This window comes from Cydia amplana, chromosome 14, assembly GCF_948474715.1.
Source record: "Cydia amplana chromosome 14, ilCydAmpl1.1, whole genome shotgun sequence".
NCBI lineage: Eukaryota > Metazoa > Arthropoda > Insecta > Lepidoptera > Tortricidae > Cydia > Cydia amplana.
The window spans coordinates 2,766,501-2,785,879 of NC_086082.1; the positions used below are offsets into that span (position 1 = coordinate 2,766,501).

Consider the following 19,379-nt stretch of genomic DNA (forward strand, 5'->3'; position numbering starts at 1 on the left):
GAAAAGTAGGTTAGGTTAGGTTAGAACTGCGACCCCTGCGGAAACAAACTGTTGCCAGAAAAGTAGGTTAGGTTAGGTTAGAACTGCGATCACCGCAGAAACAAACTGTTGCCAGAAAAGTAGGTTAGGTTAGGTTAGGTTAGAAAATTAAAATATTAAGTTTAATAAAATGAGAAACACAATTCTATGAATATGCAGGCTTGGAAACAAGTTTTATATAAACTTAATATTATAAGGAATAATAAAATATGACCTGAAATTTCATAAAATGAATTTCGAAACATTAATTTTCTAAACTATAAAAAATATACAAATAGATCTTCTACAATGTATGTGCACTGGAAGTTGATCATTCTATGAAATGATAATATGAGAAACATTTTCTATGAAGCGCAATTCTACGAAAATGTAGTATATGAAACAACGTACAACCCGTAAAATTAGTTCATAGTTTAAGGCCCGAGATACACTTGTTTTACTTACGTAATAAGTAGGGACAAAGCTATTTGTTAGAATGAGATAACGATATGAATATCGTTATCTCATTCTAACAAATGAGAGATGAATCTCTCATTCTGTAGAGCTGTGTCCCTACTTATTTAAAGCTAATCTTAAATGAGATTTGATAGTTAAGCACGCAGTCTATTAGCTGACATGCGCGCGGGTTGCTCGCGAGCGGCGCGCGTGTGGTGCGCATGCAGCGCGATAGGTTATGGATTACTGTGTACAAAAAAATACAATTATTAAAGATAATTTACCTTACTTACTCACTAGAAGCCTCCTCCACATCTTCACTCTTACCGTTGCATACCAAAGCAGACCGGAAGGCAATTCAATTTTTTTATCATCCATTTAGATATCATTCTGATGTCTAAATTACGGTCGTATTGGCCTCCGTAGTTCGGTGAATGTCTAGAATTCGTACTGATATGCTTATTAGGAAAGCGACAGTGATCTAACTTTTCGAATTTAAACTGTTATGAGACATACTAACATTGAAAAATTTTACGGTTGAGTACGCGATACACGGCCGTCGTGAACGCTGCTCGCACTGTAGTGCTTGAGAAAGGAGACCTAGGCTCTCCGAAACATGTCGCGCGAGTGACTTAAAACAAGTGAGTCTAAACCGTAAAATTATTCAATCTATCTTTTTTTTGCAAAAATTAGGCCTTATTAAGATTATTTCGGATTACGATATAATTGGGTCAAAAACCTTAAAATCTCCGAACAAAACAACTTACTAGGAAATAAATAATCCTGTTTAGGCAAATCCTGGCGGAATGAGCGGATTGTAAAGTTTCCGCCATCTTGGAATCGAAGTGGGTATTTATCAGGAATTTAAATAGGGGATTTTGTGGGTTTCACGGCTGAAATCTATTAAATACAAGTTTTGTTTATTTTGTAATTATTTACAATGTTTCGCTATTTTTTGTGACTTAGATGCCATAAGAATTAGAGTTAGACCAAGTTAAGTCCGCAAAGATTTTGATACCACACGCAGCGCAAGTGTTATTTTAAACGTCGGTCTTCTATGAAATTATGACTTAATAAGTCTAGACCCCGGACTTTTGCACTGACGTCACAATAGGGTAGTCTGGGGAGTAAATGGAGCGGTGTTAATTAATACGCTTGTGTTAATCAGGCATCTACGGTATAATTATTACCTATAAGTTAATTGTCAATTGATTAATATACCGATATGGACGTTGTTCTTTCGGTAACTGGCTCTCCGTAACAAATCAAAAGTTTGCGGTGAGCCTACGTCTTCTATCAGAATATTATCCTTTTCAAAAAGGAAAATCTTTCCACCTCGATAGATGTTATTGGTAGGTTGGTACATATTTGAAAAGTTTGCTTTTATCAAAGCAGGAGTTGTAACGGTTCCTTGGATTTATTTGTATTAACTAACTAACTAACTTATAGATGATTTATATCGTGATTATTAAATTTTTATTAATACAGCCGTATTAATTAACACCGTTTCATTTACTCCCCAAACTACCCTATTGTGACGTCATTGCGTCAAAAGTCCGGGGTCTATAATAACACTTGCACTGCGTGTGCTTTCAAAATCGTTGCAGGTTTATCTTGGTCTAACTTTAATTCCTTAGATTTAGGTTGCAGGAGAATATTTCCACGATAATACGTTTTCAGTTAAATTATCATACTCGTACTCGGTGTGGTGGACGTCAGTCGATACAGCCGCCCTACCAAACCTTCACGTGACAACTCCGGATGCAGATTGCACCGCGCCCCCCGCCCCCGCCCTATCAGCGCGCGCGCAACGAGCGACGAGGCGGGCGGCGCGATCAGTGCAAGAGTTGCAGTCGCCGCGAGCACTCGAGCCTGAAGATGGACCCCCGAAGGACCCGAAACATGTCGCCAATAGCGACTAAAAATTCAAGTGAGTGAAACCGTTGTCGTATAAACAGTTTATCATACTCGTAGTTAATTTTTTTTTGTAAAATTTCTAAAAGGCGTCGTGTAATTAAGAAAAAAAATCCTGTTTTTTTATCAACGTATTTTTCGGCTACCCTATACATGCTAATCCATATCCATTCTAATATTATAAATGCGAAAGTGTGTCTGTCTGTCTGTTACCTCTTCACGCTTAAACCGCTGAACCGATTTAGCTGAAATTTGGCATAGAGATAGTTTGAGTCCCGGAAAAGGACATAGAATAGTTTTATGTCGTAATACGTAAATCATCCCTGAATGATTGCTATTAGAATTATCCAGGCGCTATACTTACTTTAGCTGCTGTCACTAATACCACGCAGACGAAGTCGCGGACAAAAGCTAGTATGACATAGCCCTCGTATCAAATCTAGATCCATTACGCTAGAAGCTAGTTCTCATTCAGCTCGTATTAGATTACCGAGCCTTCACTCCGGCTTGGCTTTAAGACAGAAAGCTCGCAGAACCATTCAATAGAGGCTTTTATTCTATTTTAGTCAACAATGGCACAGATTTATCATTATGGTTAGTTTCTGAAGTTTCTAGCGATGGTAGTTGCTGTAAGTCATGCGTCTTTCTAAATGCAGGTCGTGGGCTCAAACCCCGACTCGTACCAATGAGTTTCCAATAGAACTCTGAACGAAATATAATTTGTTATAAGGTCAACAATATGGATAATTCCATCGACAAAGCCGCGATGGCTTTTAGTTTCAGCAATCAAAAGCAGATGGTTTTTTTTCCGACGATTGAAAATTGTACCTAATACCTCACTCCACAGAAAGAATCTTTTTCTGAAATGTGTTTGACCCTCATGTTCCTATGCAGATCATTTTCACCACCAATAAATTATTAATTAGATTAGATTTTTTAGATTGGCATAAATTTCACAACACGAGTATACTTGATATATAATACTTGATATAACTCCCATGAATAACCCGTATTTGCGTATTGGAAGTTACAACCCTAGTGACCTAATACAAATTGCCATGAGGTGCGATGCAATTGCGGCTAGCAATCTCCCGCATGTTCTATTCTCATTGTTGACCCAAATCCGACCTTAAGTCTATACCAACACTTCACAAATTACAATGACCAGTTAAACTATTAACTGACCACTTGCTAAGCTGATTGTCACCCTGTATTTAAGTAAATAAAGTTCAAATTAGAATATACTTTTAATCTAAGCAAATGTAGCCACGCAAAATTCGACCGTCTATAGTGGCATTTTAGTGACGTATTTGTGTCAGAGGTTGAGAACCCTTGTTATCTAGATTTATTATTCAGTATTGATTGTTCAATAGTTATACTGAATTGTTGAGGTAGTGTGCTGATTAGTGATTAAGTACATAATTAATATGCTATACGTATAAGCTGGAACACTGCTTATTATAGCATATTATAAACATACCTGTCGTGATTGTTTCACCGGAGGGTCTCATCGCAAGATCAGCGCTGGAAGTCGTCAGCAACATGCTGAGGTGAGACCATTTCGTGGCACTTTACCCTTTTATGTTTTTCTGTTTTGTATAATTTTCTATTTTGTGTTTGTGCTCATGAATAAATTATTTCTAAGGTGCAGGGCGACAATTTAGACTGCGGGGTAATTTTAACTAATCGAAATATCTTCCATGTTTTACTTTTCTTGCCGTACTTAAAAAGTCTTGTAATTCACATATTCAGGGAAATTTTCGTGTAGATAATTATGAGCCCGTAAAAACTTGTGACCGTAGTTGTATCAAAAAGGAAACTTGCAAATATTGCTCACTGCCGGTTAAGCAAGCACAGCCTAGAGCTTAAAGGATGACTCACGCTAGACCGGGTCGTGCCCGGGCCGGAGCTTCGTTTACTGTGGTAATCACCACGTGATCACCGATCAGTCGTCATAGAAAATGGCGTCACAGGCCGATCTAGCGTACTCAATGACGAGGATGAGTATAGTTTTTTTGTTCTTATTTACTGACATTTTGGTTCGACCCCACAAAAACGGACACATATAGTTATCCGTTTTTGTGGCATACTTAAAGCCTAATAAATAATTAACACTAACGAACGCCTGTCAAAAGGCTGATTAGTGGCTTCGGATTGATCTGATTAGATCGATCCGTCCGAGAATAGGCGTCATGAATATTGGAACGACCATTAAGTGGTATTGTCATTACTACCAACATCAGGCGGTCTAGCATGACTTGCGTTCTCGCGCGCGAGTCCATACTTGAAGTCGCGCCACAGGGCGGACACGCCATACATCAAAAATTATTTGCGTTTATGTGGGCACGGCACGTCTGTACACGCGTCATTGTGTATGTGCGGGTAAGTCGCTTTACTGAGAGCACGCCAGAAGTCCGCCAGATTCATGTCGCGGGGCGAGGTAATGCGAGTCGGGGCGGGGCGGTGCGTGGCCGTTCTGTATGATAATACTATTACTTATTCTGTGGTCGCGCTAGATGTATGGAGTCGCGCGCGAGAACGCAACTCATGCTAGACCGCCAGAACATAGGTGACCATGGCTTAAGTATACCTTGGGCTAACCCAAAATTAATTTAAGGGGAAAAGTAATTATTGCTGTCTGGTTTTTGTGAAAAAACAATCGTGTACATCCTATGGACATTCCCCTTAACAAAACGAACTTTTCGCAATTTTCCACCCTAGGCGACTTAAGTCGGCAAAGTTGCAATACCAGCGGGTAGTTACCGCTCAACAAATAAACAGACATACATACATGGGACACTTTTATAGGACTTGCAGAAATGGGAGCGATAGTAAAGCCGAAGTTATTAGGGTGGCATATTATTTCTGTTTTTCTGTCGACTGTTTTTTCGGCTGGTTGGAGTTACTTTACTGATAGTAATATGGGGCATTATCTATGAAAAGGGACCTTATTGTCGATGGCGCTTACGCCGCACAGCGTCGCGCGGTATATCGGAGCATCGTTAATAATGGCGTAAGCGCCATCGACAATAAGGTCCCTTTTCATAGATAACGTCACATATGTAGTTCTATAAGTTGAGCTTATTTCAAGGTCATGGCTAAAAGAAGTGTAATAGGTATGGTATGCCTCAACATATAGTAAAATGCAAAGGTAATAGTAATTATTATAAGCTACCGTTATTTCGAATTCTGAATAATCAAGATCGGCCATGAGAAGACTAAATATTTACGTAGACTTAAAAAAAATTTAAGCGAAAACTGAAAAATACTGGTACTTACATTGAAAAAAAAAATCGACTGGTATATGTAGTAGGTATGCTTTTAATTTGTTTTTCTGTACGGTTATGAGATGTTTCGGTAGGTACCTACCAAAGAGAATAGATAGTATATCAGAAATCAGAAATCAGAAATCAGAAATTTATTTGCTTAAAAACACGGTCAGTACAAAGGTATACAGAGGTATTAAGTTCCACATGCTTTGTCAGTAGAGACATGCAAATATTCACACTTATTCTAGTAACTAAACTATCTTTACGAAACCATAATTCAATACATTAATTAACATTTAACATAGGTCCTTAATAGCTACGAGCAATTTCATCTCTCTTCAGGAATTCGTTAACAGAGTAGAAGCATTCCTCCAGCAACCATATTGAGAGTTTTCTTTTCAGTTCCCTTAAGGACAAGTTTCTGAGACTATTCGGAAGAGCATTAAATAATCTAATGGCCATCGGATAACAACTGTTCTTAAATAATTTTGTTTTTATTCTAGGCAGGTACAAGTTATCTGGGTAACGAGTATTAAAACTCCACACATCACTCACTTTTTTAAATAAGTTTGGATTTGTCTTTACAAAAACACACATTTCATAAATATACAGTGATGGCAATGTTAAAAGTTTAAGCTCTTTGAATAAAGGTTTACAAGAAACATGTTGTCTTACGTCACAAATATTGCGTATGCATTGTTTTTGTGCGATAAAAAGTCTATTTATATGTACCGAGTTACCCCATATCAAAATCCCGTATCTAAGTATCGAGCAGATGTAGCCATGATATGCTTGAATAGCAGTTTGTCTATCTGTTACCTTAGTCAATCGCCAAAGAGCGTAGGCAAATCTGTTTGTTCTTCCACATACTTTGTCGATGTGCGATTTCCAAGAGCACTTATCATCTAAAAGTATTCCAAGAAATGGCACTTGGTTATTCTCTACTAAAGTTTTACCATCATATTCAACTTTTAGGTCCTGCTTTTTGCCATATATGTTGTGAAATTGCACATAAGTAGTTTTATTAATATTTACATTCAAATTATTACATTTAAGCCATTTAATTATTGTATAAATAGTATTGTTTATGTCATTATTATATTCTTCATTATTATAATTATCATTAAGGGGTACTATCAAAGAAATGTCATCCGCAAATAAGGTACAATCATGATTTGATACATCAGGTAAGTCGTTAATATAAAGTAAGAAAAGTAATGGGCCTAAGATGCTTCCCTGCGGGACACCTACTCTATTATGTCTATTTTTTGATCTTACCGGACACAGTTCATTTTTATCGGATAGAGTGCTTATTTCAACATATTGTATCCTATCGCAAAGATAACTTTTCAGCCATTCATGGGTTGTACCACGAAGACCATATTGGTGACACTTGAAAAGAAGTAAGTTATGCTCCACGAAATCAAATGCCTTACTCATATCGAAGAAAATACATGTGCATGGCACTTTTTTATCTACATGTTCTAATATCTTATGGACTAAATTGAAAACCGCCATTGTAGTGGATTATAGAGGGTTACTGTCATAGTACATTTTGTAGTCACCGTTAAACTACACAATTTTACACAATTAAAACTAAAAATGAAAAAGTATAAAAAAAATTAAAAATATCAAAAAAAGTAGATATATGGATAAATGATTTATTATTATTATTTATTATTTTTATATGATTTTGACCCATGTTCTTTCACTCATATTTATTTTAAAATTATTAAATATCAAACGGTGTCATCAACGCCATCTAGCCGAGCATAGGCCAAAGGTGATGGTGCCATCTATCCGAGAATGACTTTTTCTTGATTTCCGAGGCATGTTTTTACCTTAGACTTTATTCATCTTATACGGGTAGGTACTAAAGTTAATACTAACTTTTGATATATGTTAGGTACAGAGTCCTTAAGAGTCTGACGTAGACCAATCAATAAGGACCGTACCTAAATAGCGGTCATATCTCACAATAATGGAGCTCCCAGTTTTGCATAGTTATGACAGTACTTAGTTATAAGACGGGCAGACAAGTGACGAATCGCTTTGCCTGGGGACTGACCTATATTTTAACATACTTGAAAAATGAAGTGGAAATAGATTGGATTTTATTTTTGGAACAAAAACGCAATGGGAAAGTATTTGGGCTTGCATAATTAATTAAAATGAGAATGAGAGTAAAAAGTTCGATGGTACTCTATTTAAATGTAAGGCTCTATTTAGTGTATAGGAATAAATATATTAAACATGACTCACGCAAGACCGGGCCGGGGCCGGGCCGGAGCCGCGGCGTTTCGTTTTCTATGGAAAGCCGTCATAGAAAAAACGCACTAGTTTTTACGAACGCGTGTAGAGATAATAAGAAGTAAGTTAGTACTTAGTACATCCCTCGATATAGGACTCGTCGATTCCTCTACAAGGACGTAAAGAGTCGGCAAATAAAGAAGTTTGTTAACAAACATGGATTTTGCAAAAACTGATTATAATCCAAATATCGGTCCAGGGATCGATTTTTTAATCCATGGTGTGAATGTCTGTGGAAAACGGCGAATTGATTTTTGAAATACGTGCAATAGAAATTAGGAATCTAGTGTTATTGATCAGTCGTTTCCAATTCTATTATGTACCTAGTAGAATTTAAATACCTAGTGGTGGAGATATATTGAAGGGCTGTACGAAAGCAAAAGAGGGTTGTTCAATACCCGTCTCGACACGGCGGCATGCATGTTTGAACACCAATCACGGGCGCCATGCATGCCGGATCAGATCGGGATCACGCTTATACCTAGATAGAATAGGTACATATTAGCCACTATGTACAAAGAAGCCATTATGTACTTCTGTCATATGTACATAGCGAGTATGTAAGGATCAGACAATCATCAAAACAATCTTATAGGTACTAAAATTTATTTGTTTACTTTACATGTCCAAATTTCAACTTAATTGGTCCAGTAGTTTCCGAGAAAATAGGCTGTGACAGACGATCAGACAGACAGACAGACGCACTAGTACTCCTATAAGGGTTCCGTTTTTTCACTTTTGAGGTACGGAACCCTAAAAACAATGTTAGGTTACAGGTGAAGTTAAAGTGACGTTTCAAAGTTTGTGCCTCCCCCCTCCCCCTTGTCACAATATGTCACGTTTTCTTGACCCCCTTCCCCCTAAACTTGTGACGTAATTAATGGATGGCCCCACACCTCAAGAAGATGGACTGGACATTAAACTGTTGTAACGCTGTAACATGTTCGTGAGAATCTCTCATCTGTCTTAACATGTCTAACATGGTGTAACAAAGCTTTGTGGTCAAAGCCGCCGCGTCGGGAAGCGTTTAACCGGGCCTTAGGGGCAAATTGCGCGGATCTTTCTCTTTTACTCCAATGAAGGCGTAATTAGAGTGACAGAGAAAAATGCCCCGGAAAAATTCGGTTTTCGCGGTAGCCCCTCTGTGTATCGCTTGAATGGACTCTTGACTCAAGGAAACTTAACGCGGGTCACACCTACGGTTAAAACACGTGAGTTTAAACCGTAAAGTTAGTTGAATGTTAGTATGTCTCACGACAGTTTAAATTCGATAAGATGAAATTTGTGGAAAGTTTAGAAAAATTCTGATAAATTATCGGAAATTTATAAGGAACAAAGTAGATTTTTTAGAGTAGATTTTCTAGAGCTGGATATTTCGAAAAATATGAGAAACTTTCGAAATTTTCCCAAGTGAACTTATTCCGACATCCGTTGTGGATCCACGCGCTGCTCACATTTTGACATCAAAATGATTCTAAATGACACATTTCGCTCGCTTTTGTCCGTATAGGTATATTGGAGCGGGAGAGGTGCACGGGCAAATGATAACAAAATGAAATCATTTAGATATATCTAATTTTAATATCTTAATTTGAGTTTGAATTGGCCTCTCAGTGTGTGTGAATGAATCCGTATCCAATGTGAATCGCTTAATCGCTCAGAACGCAAGCGAGTCAAAAACGTTTGAAAAAACGAAACCCCTATACGGTTACCATCAGTTTGGCACTGACATAAACGCCATCGAGAACGTAATTTACGTACTATACATCTCGCTCGTACTCGCATATTAGTGCGAACGAGATGTAGGTATAGAAAGTAAATTACGTTCTCGATAGCGTATACGTATGTCAGTTTTGACACTGTCAGTGACTCACGGTACGAGCTCGTATGTACATTTCATTCTATGGCGTGACGGACGTATGCGTTTGCGTTAAGTCTCATTTTGTATGGGATTAACACTCACTCAAAATCCCATACAAAATGAGAACGCAAACGGGTAGAGACAAACCAAAGAAAGTCTGCAGCGCTAGATTAAAAGTAGTTTTTAAAAATCAGTATGCGACAACACCACAGAAAATGGATTAAATAGTCTTGATACTTGTGAAATTTCTACCATATTTACCGTCTATGAAAAAATTAAGCTGTATGCACAGCTTAATTTTTATGGTAAAATAAATTTCATTCCAACAATAGATGTCACTATTAATATGTAGACATATACTAATATTGATAAATAATATTGGGAGAATGTGACATTTGGCTTCATCAAAATTAATAAGCTTTTGTAATATCCGCGACGGCGGTAAATAGGTACAGAGGGCCTACCGCGAACACCGAAGTTCTCAATATGCGAGCATCTTTCTCTTTTACTCCCATTAAGGCGTAATTAGATTGACAGAGAAATTGCCCGCAATTTGCGAACTAAAGTTTTCGGAAAAACGAAATAAACCATTAAAACAATAAACATTTATTAAAAATTAATTTTAGCTTTAACTAGTAGGTACCCATGCCGTGAGCATAAGCATGGAGGTTGTGGGTTCGAGCTCAAAATCCGGCTAGTACCAATGAGTTTCTCGAAATGTTAGAGGAAGTTCATAAGTATGCCTATACCTATTAGGTGTGTTCAATTTGCTGTGAAACCTCCGTCCGTCACGCTATCGAATGAAATGTAACTACAATAGCCCCCTTATTCATAAACGTGCTACAAACCTCAATTAGCTAATAACCGTTTGTCCTTATCTGTCATTTTGACTTATGTATTTGTAAGAAAGGGATAAAACATAGTTTAACTAAATCAGGCGCGTAAAGTTTTATGTATAAGGGTACAGCCACAGACAAGACATCCTCCAGACTCAGCATAGTAGCGCTACCCCCTCTGCCACAAATATACATACTTACGGTAGTTTTACTCCATTTTCGAGTCAGTGTCTTTGTGTGACGTCCGTGTCTTTGAACGGACCAATCACGGCACGGGACTCGCTCACCTCGTCCCCCGCACCCCAGTATTTTTGGCAGTATCGGTTTCATGCATGACATAATTGCTCTAAACTCTGTCTAGAGGATTCCTATTCTATGGGTGCAGCACCTCTGCGACTGCTCTGCGGGTATTTGCTTGTCACATGAGCGCCACAAAGCGATTCCAAGCGGCAATAGTCAACATGCCAGATCCAGTGAAGCGGAAAACATCGACAATTCACTGAATAAACGAGTGGAATGCTTACCAAGCCAAATGTATGTAATTCAAACCTATAAATTCCGTAAGAAGGGAAGGAGTTGATAACTCGAGATATTTTATTGAAGAAATTTGAACTTAAAATAAATTACATAAGGTAAAAATTTCTTCCATTTTATCCCACCATTATCAAATTCTTCCCGCCATGTACGGTATTATAGGTCATGTTTTCATCCTTCACCGTTAAGAATAAGACATCTGTCTCTCTCGAATATAAATTATAAATACTTGTTGGAAAGTGACAGCATCAGATAATATTATTCTTAAATAAGATCGCAATCTTCGTATCCTTTCTATACACGGATATGACAGGGTACATTATTTAGGTACCTACTTTTACGTCTTGTACATTATTGATCTTAAATTATCTACTTGAACGAATTATTTGAATGCGTGATTTGCCAAGATTTTTGGAGTTATTTTACGATATTCCCTTTAGAAACCTGTACCGTAAAATGGGGTGGCTTTGAAATACAGGGGTGACTTTGATATTTCAGTTTTTGAGCCATAATTAAATAATATTATAAAAAAATTAAATAAGACAACATACTTACGTACCTGATTTTATTTTTGCAAAGTAAAACAGAAATACATATTTGTATTATTTGATTTTATTAACATCAATAAATAAAAACAATGTTGTAACAATAAATAATTACAATACAATATTATGTATAATGAGATGTAATAGTCGTTTGAATTTAAGGGCCTTAAAAAAAGTCAACACTAGTCACATGTTATTAGGTATTATTTGAAGCAAAGTTCACGAGTATAAGTGGAAATTTAATTTAATTTTATTATACAAATTACACAGCATTACAGTATCACTACTAAGGCACTGAGAAAAAAAACAAATGAAAATATTAAGAAAAACCAATACAAATAATAACAAAATACAAATATGTGCAAGTATTTTTTTCTCCACCTTCTAATAAGTAATCCGTTTAATTTCTCGAAAGATATTTCGGGAAAATTGATTATTATTATCTTACAATACAAATACAAATTGAAATCAAACACTTGATTTGGGCGCCGACGTAACAGCGTGGCTCTGAGCGCCTACCGCGAACCACGTTGACGTGTTGCCTCTCTGTCGCACTTGTAAATTCGTACGTAAGTGTGACAGGGAGGTAACACGTCGAACGTGTTTCGCGGTAGGCCCTCTGTTGCGTCCAACTTTTATTAGAAGAAAAGATATGAAATCTCCAAAAAGCGTAATGAAGATACTTGTTAGGCAACATGCGATTGCTCTTAATCAAGACGAGGGCAAGCTTGGTAAGTAATATATATTTGACATGGCACAGTTATACTTGTTCTTTTTTTTATTACATAAAACGAAATATAGAAAAAAATCACCGGCTTAAGTTAGAATCGAACTCGCAACCTCTCAGCCCTGCCCGGCGTTCCAGATGGCATACCGCGAACCAGCTTTCGACGTGTTGCCTCCCTGTTACACTTACGTACGAATTTACAAGTGCGACAGAGATGCAACACGTCGAACGAGGTTTGCGGTAAGCCCTCAAATGGTCCATCCAATCTTTCTCCATTTTTCCTCTGTTTAAAACATTGTGCAATCAAAATTACACTTAATTTCTATAAATAAAAATTAAGTTATATATCAAATAAATAGATTATGTATGTACCTAAATATTATTTGGAGATAAATCTTATAATAGGTTAATAAATAAATCTTAACTAACAATAATACTTATTATAAAGGTCTGGTCAAATCTAAGCGTACAAAATAGGTTGTTTTCTCAATCAATGATTATGAGCAAGTACTAATACTATGTATAAAGATGAATAAGCATTCAAGAATTTTGTACTTAGATTTGACCAAAGTTAATTACTTTATAAACTAACACTTTTTGGTTACTAGTGATTCAAATCTCCTCAAAATATTTTTATAACGCTTTTGATTAATTAATTAAATAAATAAATATCTAATAATTTTACCAAATAGGAACCACAGCTAATATTTAATGTAAAAAAAAGGTTCAAGGAAATGCCTTAAGAGCACAAAAATTGCTAAAAAATAATTTAATTTTGTAACAATACATGTTTCACAAGGCACTAGCGCAAGTATACTTCAACACCTTTGTTTTTCTTAGGGTTAAGTTTCAAAGATGGCGATCCAAAGTGCCGAAAATACCACTGTCAAAGTACCACTTGCGTATACTTTTAAACATGCGCCTATGTTCTCTTCAGGTTAAGTTTCAGCCGAAGTGTACGGACACTGCGAAGGGCGCTATAGAGGTGCCAACATGGTAGTCCCTAGGGCTTCTGTTGGGACAGAAGGAGGGGCCGCAATGATTTAAGTCGCAAACGCCAGGAATATCACGCTTCGCAAGGCACTTACGTATACCTCAAACAAGCGCCTATGTTCTCCTCAGGATTAAGTTTCAAAGATAACGATCCAAAGTGCCCAAAATGTCCACTTCATGCTTCGCAAGCCACTTGCGTATAGCTCAAACATGCGCCTATGTTCTCTTTAAGATTAAGTTTCAAATATAGCGCTCCAAAGTGCCCAAAAATATCCACATCATGCTTCGCAAGGCACTTGCGTATACCTCAAACATGCGCCTATGTTCTCCTCAGGATTACGCTTCAAAGACGGCGGGCCGAAGTGCACGGACACTGCGAAGGGCGTTATGGAGGTGTCGACGTGGCAGTCCCTAGGACTTCTGTTTGGACAGAAAGAGGAGCCGCAGTGGTGGGGGTCGCAGACGCCAGACATCAGGGCAGAGCTCTGAAGGGGACAAATAACAGAGTTTAAACTTAGAGAACCAATAAAACGGGTAAGATAGACCAGATAAAATCATGACATTTATTCGTGGCGTATACATTCAGATATACGACTACATAAGAGTATATTCGAAGATTAAGGGTAATAACATTCCATTTCTGACCGCAGCTGCACTACTGGTACTGAACGCGTCGGTGTTACTGTCAATTTCCATAGTAAAATGAACAGTAGTGCAGCTGCGGTTGGAAATGGACTGTCACCTTTAGTTGAATATTTATTTATTTAAACTTTTTTGCACAGAAAAAATATACAGTGACAAAAGACGGACTTAATGCCACACGGCATTCTTTACCAGTCAACCTTGACCAAACAGAGAAGCATAGTTGGATATATTTGTTAAGATGTGACTATTTTTTTAATTGATGCAATTCTGAGATTTCTGAGGCATGATTTTTATGTTCATAAATGACAAACATAGCTCAGACAAATAAAATAAAAATAGGTACCTATTAATATTGAGACAGTGACCCATATAGTGGTTGTATTGGAATTTACGGTGACCCTTATTTTGCCAAAAATATCAAAACCACTCACCGACACAAAATACTCGTTCTCACACGGAATCGTGATCCTGTCCCTGCATCGCAGCCTCCCATAACCCCCCTTCAGCCCCTCCCCGAACTGCCCATAACCGGTGTACCGGATCCTGTCATCTTCAGGCAGCGCGTAGTGTTGAGCATAGGGCGACCAGTGCCAGGACAGCGTGCGGGCCTGCCAGAGCCAGGGGGGCCAAATATAGCTCCAGATCTGTGGGGTTAGTTAGGTTAGGGGTAGGGGCTACTTGGAACATGGGGTTTGGAGAAGGGGCTACTTGGACGTTTTTTGGGATAAATTATATGATTAGGTGGAATTTAAAAAGCCATGTTACCAAAGTATGAAAGGACTGATAAGCTGGCATTTGAAAAGTAGGATTTTAAATGCATAAAATATATAAAGGTATAACGAAAATAACTACGTTGTGAATATCATTTGGTATCTTAAACTCAGGGTTTTAGGGTTGTTATGATTCTTAATAAGTATTTCTATGTAATTATAATAACCAGACACTTATACAACTATACAAATCAAATTATTTTATGAAATATTTTGATTTGTGTTTTTAAGTAGTCCACCGGTGGCCGAGGCGAGAATCAAACCCGCGTCTTCAGCTTACGCGGCTAACGTCCTTACCACTAGACCACCAGTTACGCGGCTAACGTCCTTACCACTAGACCACCAGTTACGCGGCTAACGTCTTTACCTCTAGACCACCAGTTACGCGGCTAACGTCCTTACCTCTAGACCACCAGTTACGCGGCTAACGTCCTTACCTCTAGACCACCAGTTACGCGGCTAACGCCCTTACCACTAGACCACCAGTTACGCGGCTAACGTCACCACTAGACCACCCGGCCACAAAGCGTAAGCGTAATGCGGTGGCTAGTGGTAAGGTAAAGACGTTAGCTGCGGGTTCGATTCCCGATTTCCCGTCTCGGCCACCGGTGGACTTAGTCACTTTTTCTTTAGTGTATGATATCTATTTCAGTGTATAATTCAGATACTTATACTTAATGTCTAAGGAACAACAAATTACGACTCCAAGAAATAAAACCGGCCAAGTGCGAGTCGGACTCGCGCACGGAGGGTTCCGCACCATCAACAAAAAATAGAGCAAAACAAGCAAAAAAACGGTCACCCATCCAAGTACTAACCCCGCCCGACGTTGCTTAACTTCGGTCAAAAATCACGTTTGTTGTATGGGAGCCCCACTTAAATCTTTATTTTATTCTGTTTTTAGTATTTGTTGTTATAGCGGCAACAGAAATACATCATCTGTGAAAATTTCAACTGTCTAGCTATCACGGTTCGTGAGATACAGCCTGGTGACAGACGGACGGACGGACGGACGGACGGACCACGGAGCCTTAGTAATGGGTCCCGTTTGGGTACAGAACCCTAAAAAGAAAATTAATATTGATCAAAATATCATACTATTTCAATAACTATTTTCAATAGTCCCAAGTTCGATGAATAATAAAAGCAATAAAGCAAGAAATTCAATATTCGAATACAAATCATCATTTTCTAGATTTCAAATGTTACCAATAAACAGAATTTTCTCTTTTGTCAGCATTTATCTGTAGCGTATTCAGATTTTGAAAATACGATATTGATTTGATTTTAATTTTATTGCGTCCTTCTTGCAACAATAAAACTACGAAGAAGATATAAGGTAAACGTACTAGTGCTCGACATGCTAATGCCCAATAGATGACACCCTGCTGTCACCTCTATTGGCAATGACTTAAGTTTCAAGATGACATTTACTGGGACCGCGACGAGCACCAGTACGTTTACCTTGCTGAGATTAAAATGTAATCAATATCATGATTTGCAAATCGAAATAGAGTTACAATTCAGACGAAGGCTTTTCAGACAAATAATAAAGATCTAGCTCCGATGATTTATATCGCCTAATAATACTAACATAAAATGAATTTATTACTTTAACGTGAATTGAGAGGTGTATTTGTCTGTGGATCTCTTGAGATATCGGAGATATCTGAGGTAAGTATAGGTTCTTATTATTTTCCTATAATTTACTGGACTTAAAACATCATGATTTTTTATAAAGTGTCATGATTTAACTGTAATTTAGTTAGGTAAGTATAAGTTTTTTTGGGTTACGCCTATGGATTTTTATTGTTCAAAATACATTTATTTTATTTTATTTATTTATTCAAAGCCAGGAAATTAGAAGGAAATAAAAAAAACACTGGCGCACTGCGCGACACTTGCTACATGTCAATACCTCGTGTGGACCTTAGGCACAGGGCGGACACGCCATACATCAAAAATGATTTGCGTTTTTATGTGTGCGCGGCACGTCTGTTCACGCGTCATTGAGTTTCTGACGGAAACCTGACATGCTCTCAGTAGAGCGACTTACGCACACATTCATGTCGCGGCCTATCGCGGGCGAGGCAATTCGAATCGGGGCGGGGCGGTGCGTGTCCGTTCTGTATGATAATACTATTACTTATTCTGTGCCTTAGGCTTAGGCCGAGGTCTTAAACACGAGGTATTGCCATGAAATCAAAGTTTTATTTTACTGACATCTGCCTATCTTTCATTAAACTCAGTGATTGCAATAACAAATAATCAAATGGTTTATAATAGTTCATACCCTGGAAGCCATACTGGGTGCAGGCGTGGCTTGCACAGCCGGTGCGATCTGAGGATCAGCTCCTGACCCTTCCATCTCATCCTCCTGGTTCTGGACCTCGTTTACTGGCATCATCTCGTCTTCCATCACATCTGAGGGTTTGACAAAGATTAGACATTTTATAATTACGTAGCAACAGTAGTAAGCACTTTAATTGTTGACGTCAAAATATCTCTTTCTCGCTGTAACTTATAGCTGCGTCCTTAACGCACGTACGGCGACCTTCTACATACTATCGATACGTGCACCGCACCGCGACCTTGGTGCGGTAGTCTGTTACAGCTTATTACAGAAATTGAGGTAGGTACAAAGGACAAACGCAATTCGCACGAACCTTTTGTCTTAGCCTACGTAGAAAATGCCCGTCAATATTAAAGATCAAAACTTTACAGACTTCGCAACAGTTTGGACACTGAGAAATTATTTTTCCGATAATCCTCTTTCATAAATTGCTTATACTTAACAAATATAGGCAATCTTATCGACTCCTACGCCAAAAAAAGAATGATGCTATAAAGATTATTTACGTAATTTTTTTAGATATTCATGCGAGGAAAACTATGTTAAACTGACTTAATTTGCCTCTTATTCTATTAAGCAAATCATTAATATGGAAACAAGTAAACTAAACATACCTAGAAGCTGTGGTAAAATTAAAGTAGTATCAATATTAAGGTTTTACTATACTCGATACTTATATTACGAATAGAAAAGGAAAATATACCTTAGAGAATAAAATAATATTTCAAGATAGGAGTATGTTAGGATTCTAATAAGACAAAAACTAATGAGAAAATAAAGTACCTAATATTACAAGCCAGAAGAAATCATCTTTTAACTGTGGACGTTAACAATGTTATTTAATTAGTCTAAGGTCCATATTTGTAATTTAAAGGTCTGTAGGTTTTTACTTTTTAGGTAGTTTTAGTTTAGTATATGTTTAGTTAGTAGTTTATTTTATTTTTGTTAGATGTAATTAATTACTTTTATTTCTATCTCTAAATATTCTAGTTATGTACCTATTTGTGATTAATAATTGATTATAGAAACCGAATGGTTACAGACATCTTAGGTAATATGGTATTTTTTAATTCCCAAGATTCATCAGGACCTTAAAATCCAAGGGTCTACATTTCTACAACGGAACCATCCCCAAGGATCCCAAAACCTAGGGTCAATTAACCATTCATGGTGTCCACTGGCATGAGGTCCGACACGGGAGTGGGAGCGGTGGAGGCCCCAGGCCCCGTGTTGACCCCTGGACCCAAGTAGGCCCCGTCCGGCCCGTAGAAGCCAGTGCCTGCACCACCTAGGCCTCCGGGGCCCGGCTCCAAGCTTATGTAAGCTGAAAGGTCACCAGGCACTAAAAATCCACTAAATCTTTGTAGAACATTTTATGTAGATTTGTAATAGAACATTTTTTGCTACGGGCACAGAATAAATAATAGTAGACTCACTCCCTAACAAAACGCGTCTGTTACGATCAGCACAGATATGACCGCTAGGTGGCGACAGCGCCACGCGCGGCTTATGGCTAGCCACCAAAATTGGTGTGGAACGGATGTACTTTTAGCTACCTGTAGCAAAGCGACGAAATCGCGGAGTGAGCCACGCCTGCTACGGGCCACCGTTTAAGAGTTATTTACGAAAATCTTTAAAAAGGGATCTTTCATATCTGCACTCATATTTTCATTCCGTGATTACGTAATCAACATACCACGTTATTACTTGATACGAATCTTATTTTCAAAAATGATTCAGAAATGGCTCGCTGCTATGGGGTAACCAACTGTACCGTTGGCTGCTTGCCAACTATTGACGTTTGAATGTATAACGTCTGATACCGCCCTTAACAACCTCTTGATACTTTAAAATGAAACATTTTCAAATACAAAATAAGGTCGATTATTAAATATCAGATTGATATGAAAGGAGGTTTTGAAAGGTATAGTTCACTTAAAACAAAGTGCCGATAATTGGGTGAGGCTCCAATGAAACGGCAAACAACGTTGGCTTAACGTTTCCTTTGCCAAATGTCGGGTGTCTTTTATGAACACTGGAATTTCCTGGTATTTGAAGCGCTTCTGACCTGATTGACGGTTCTGGTATGGCTTAGGAAAATAGCAATGGTTTCAAATTATGTTCTTTTTTCCCTAGCTAGGAATATCA

At 37.9% G+C, this 19,379-nt stretch overlaps 1 protein-coding gene across 1 annotated transcript in view; it reads right to left on the reverse strand.

The window, feature by feature from the left end:
* Nucleotides 1-13,644: 13,644 nt before the first annotated feature.
* The window catches only part of LOC134653946 (uncharacterized), a 68,356-nt gene continuing 62,621 nt past the window's right edge, over nt 13,645-19,379 (reverse strand). Inside the window, exons 7-9 of the mRNA XM_063509316.1 lie at nt 17,172-17,302; nt 14,540-14,752; nt 13,645-13,948 (exon numbers count right to left, since the gene is read on the reverse strand). Coding sequence (XP_063365386.1) covers nt 13,742-13,948; nt 14,540-14,752; nt 17,172-17,302 — 551 coding nt within the window. The 3' untranslated portion in view covers nt 13,645-13,741. The remainder of the gene's footprint in view (nt 13,949-14,539; nt 14,753-17,171; nt 17,303-19,379) is intronic.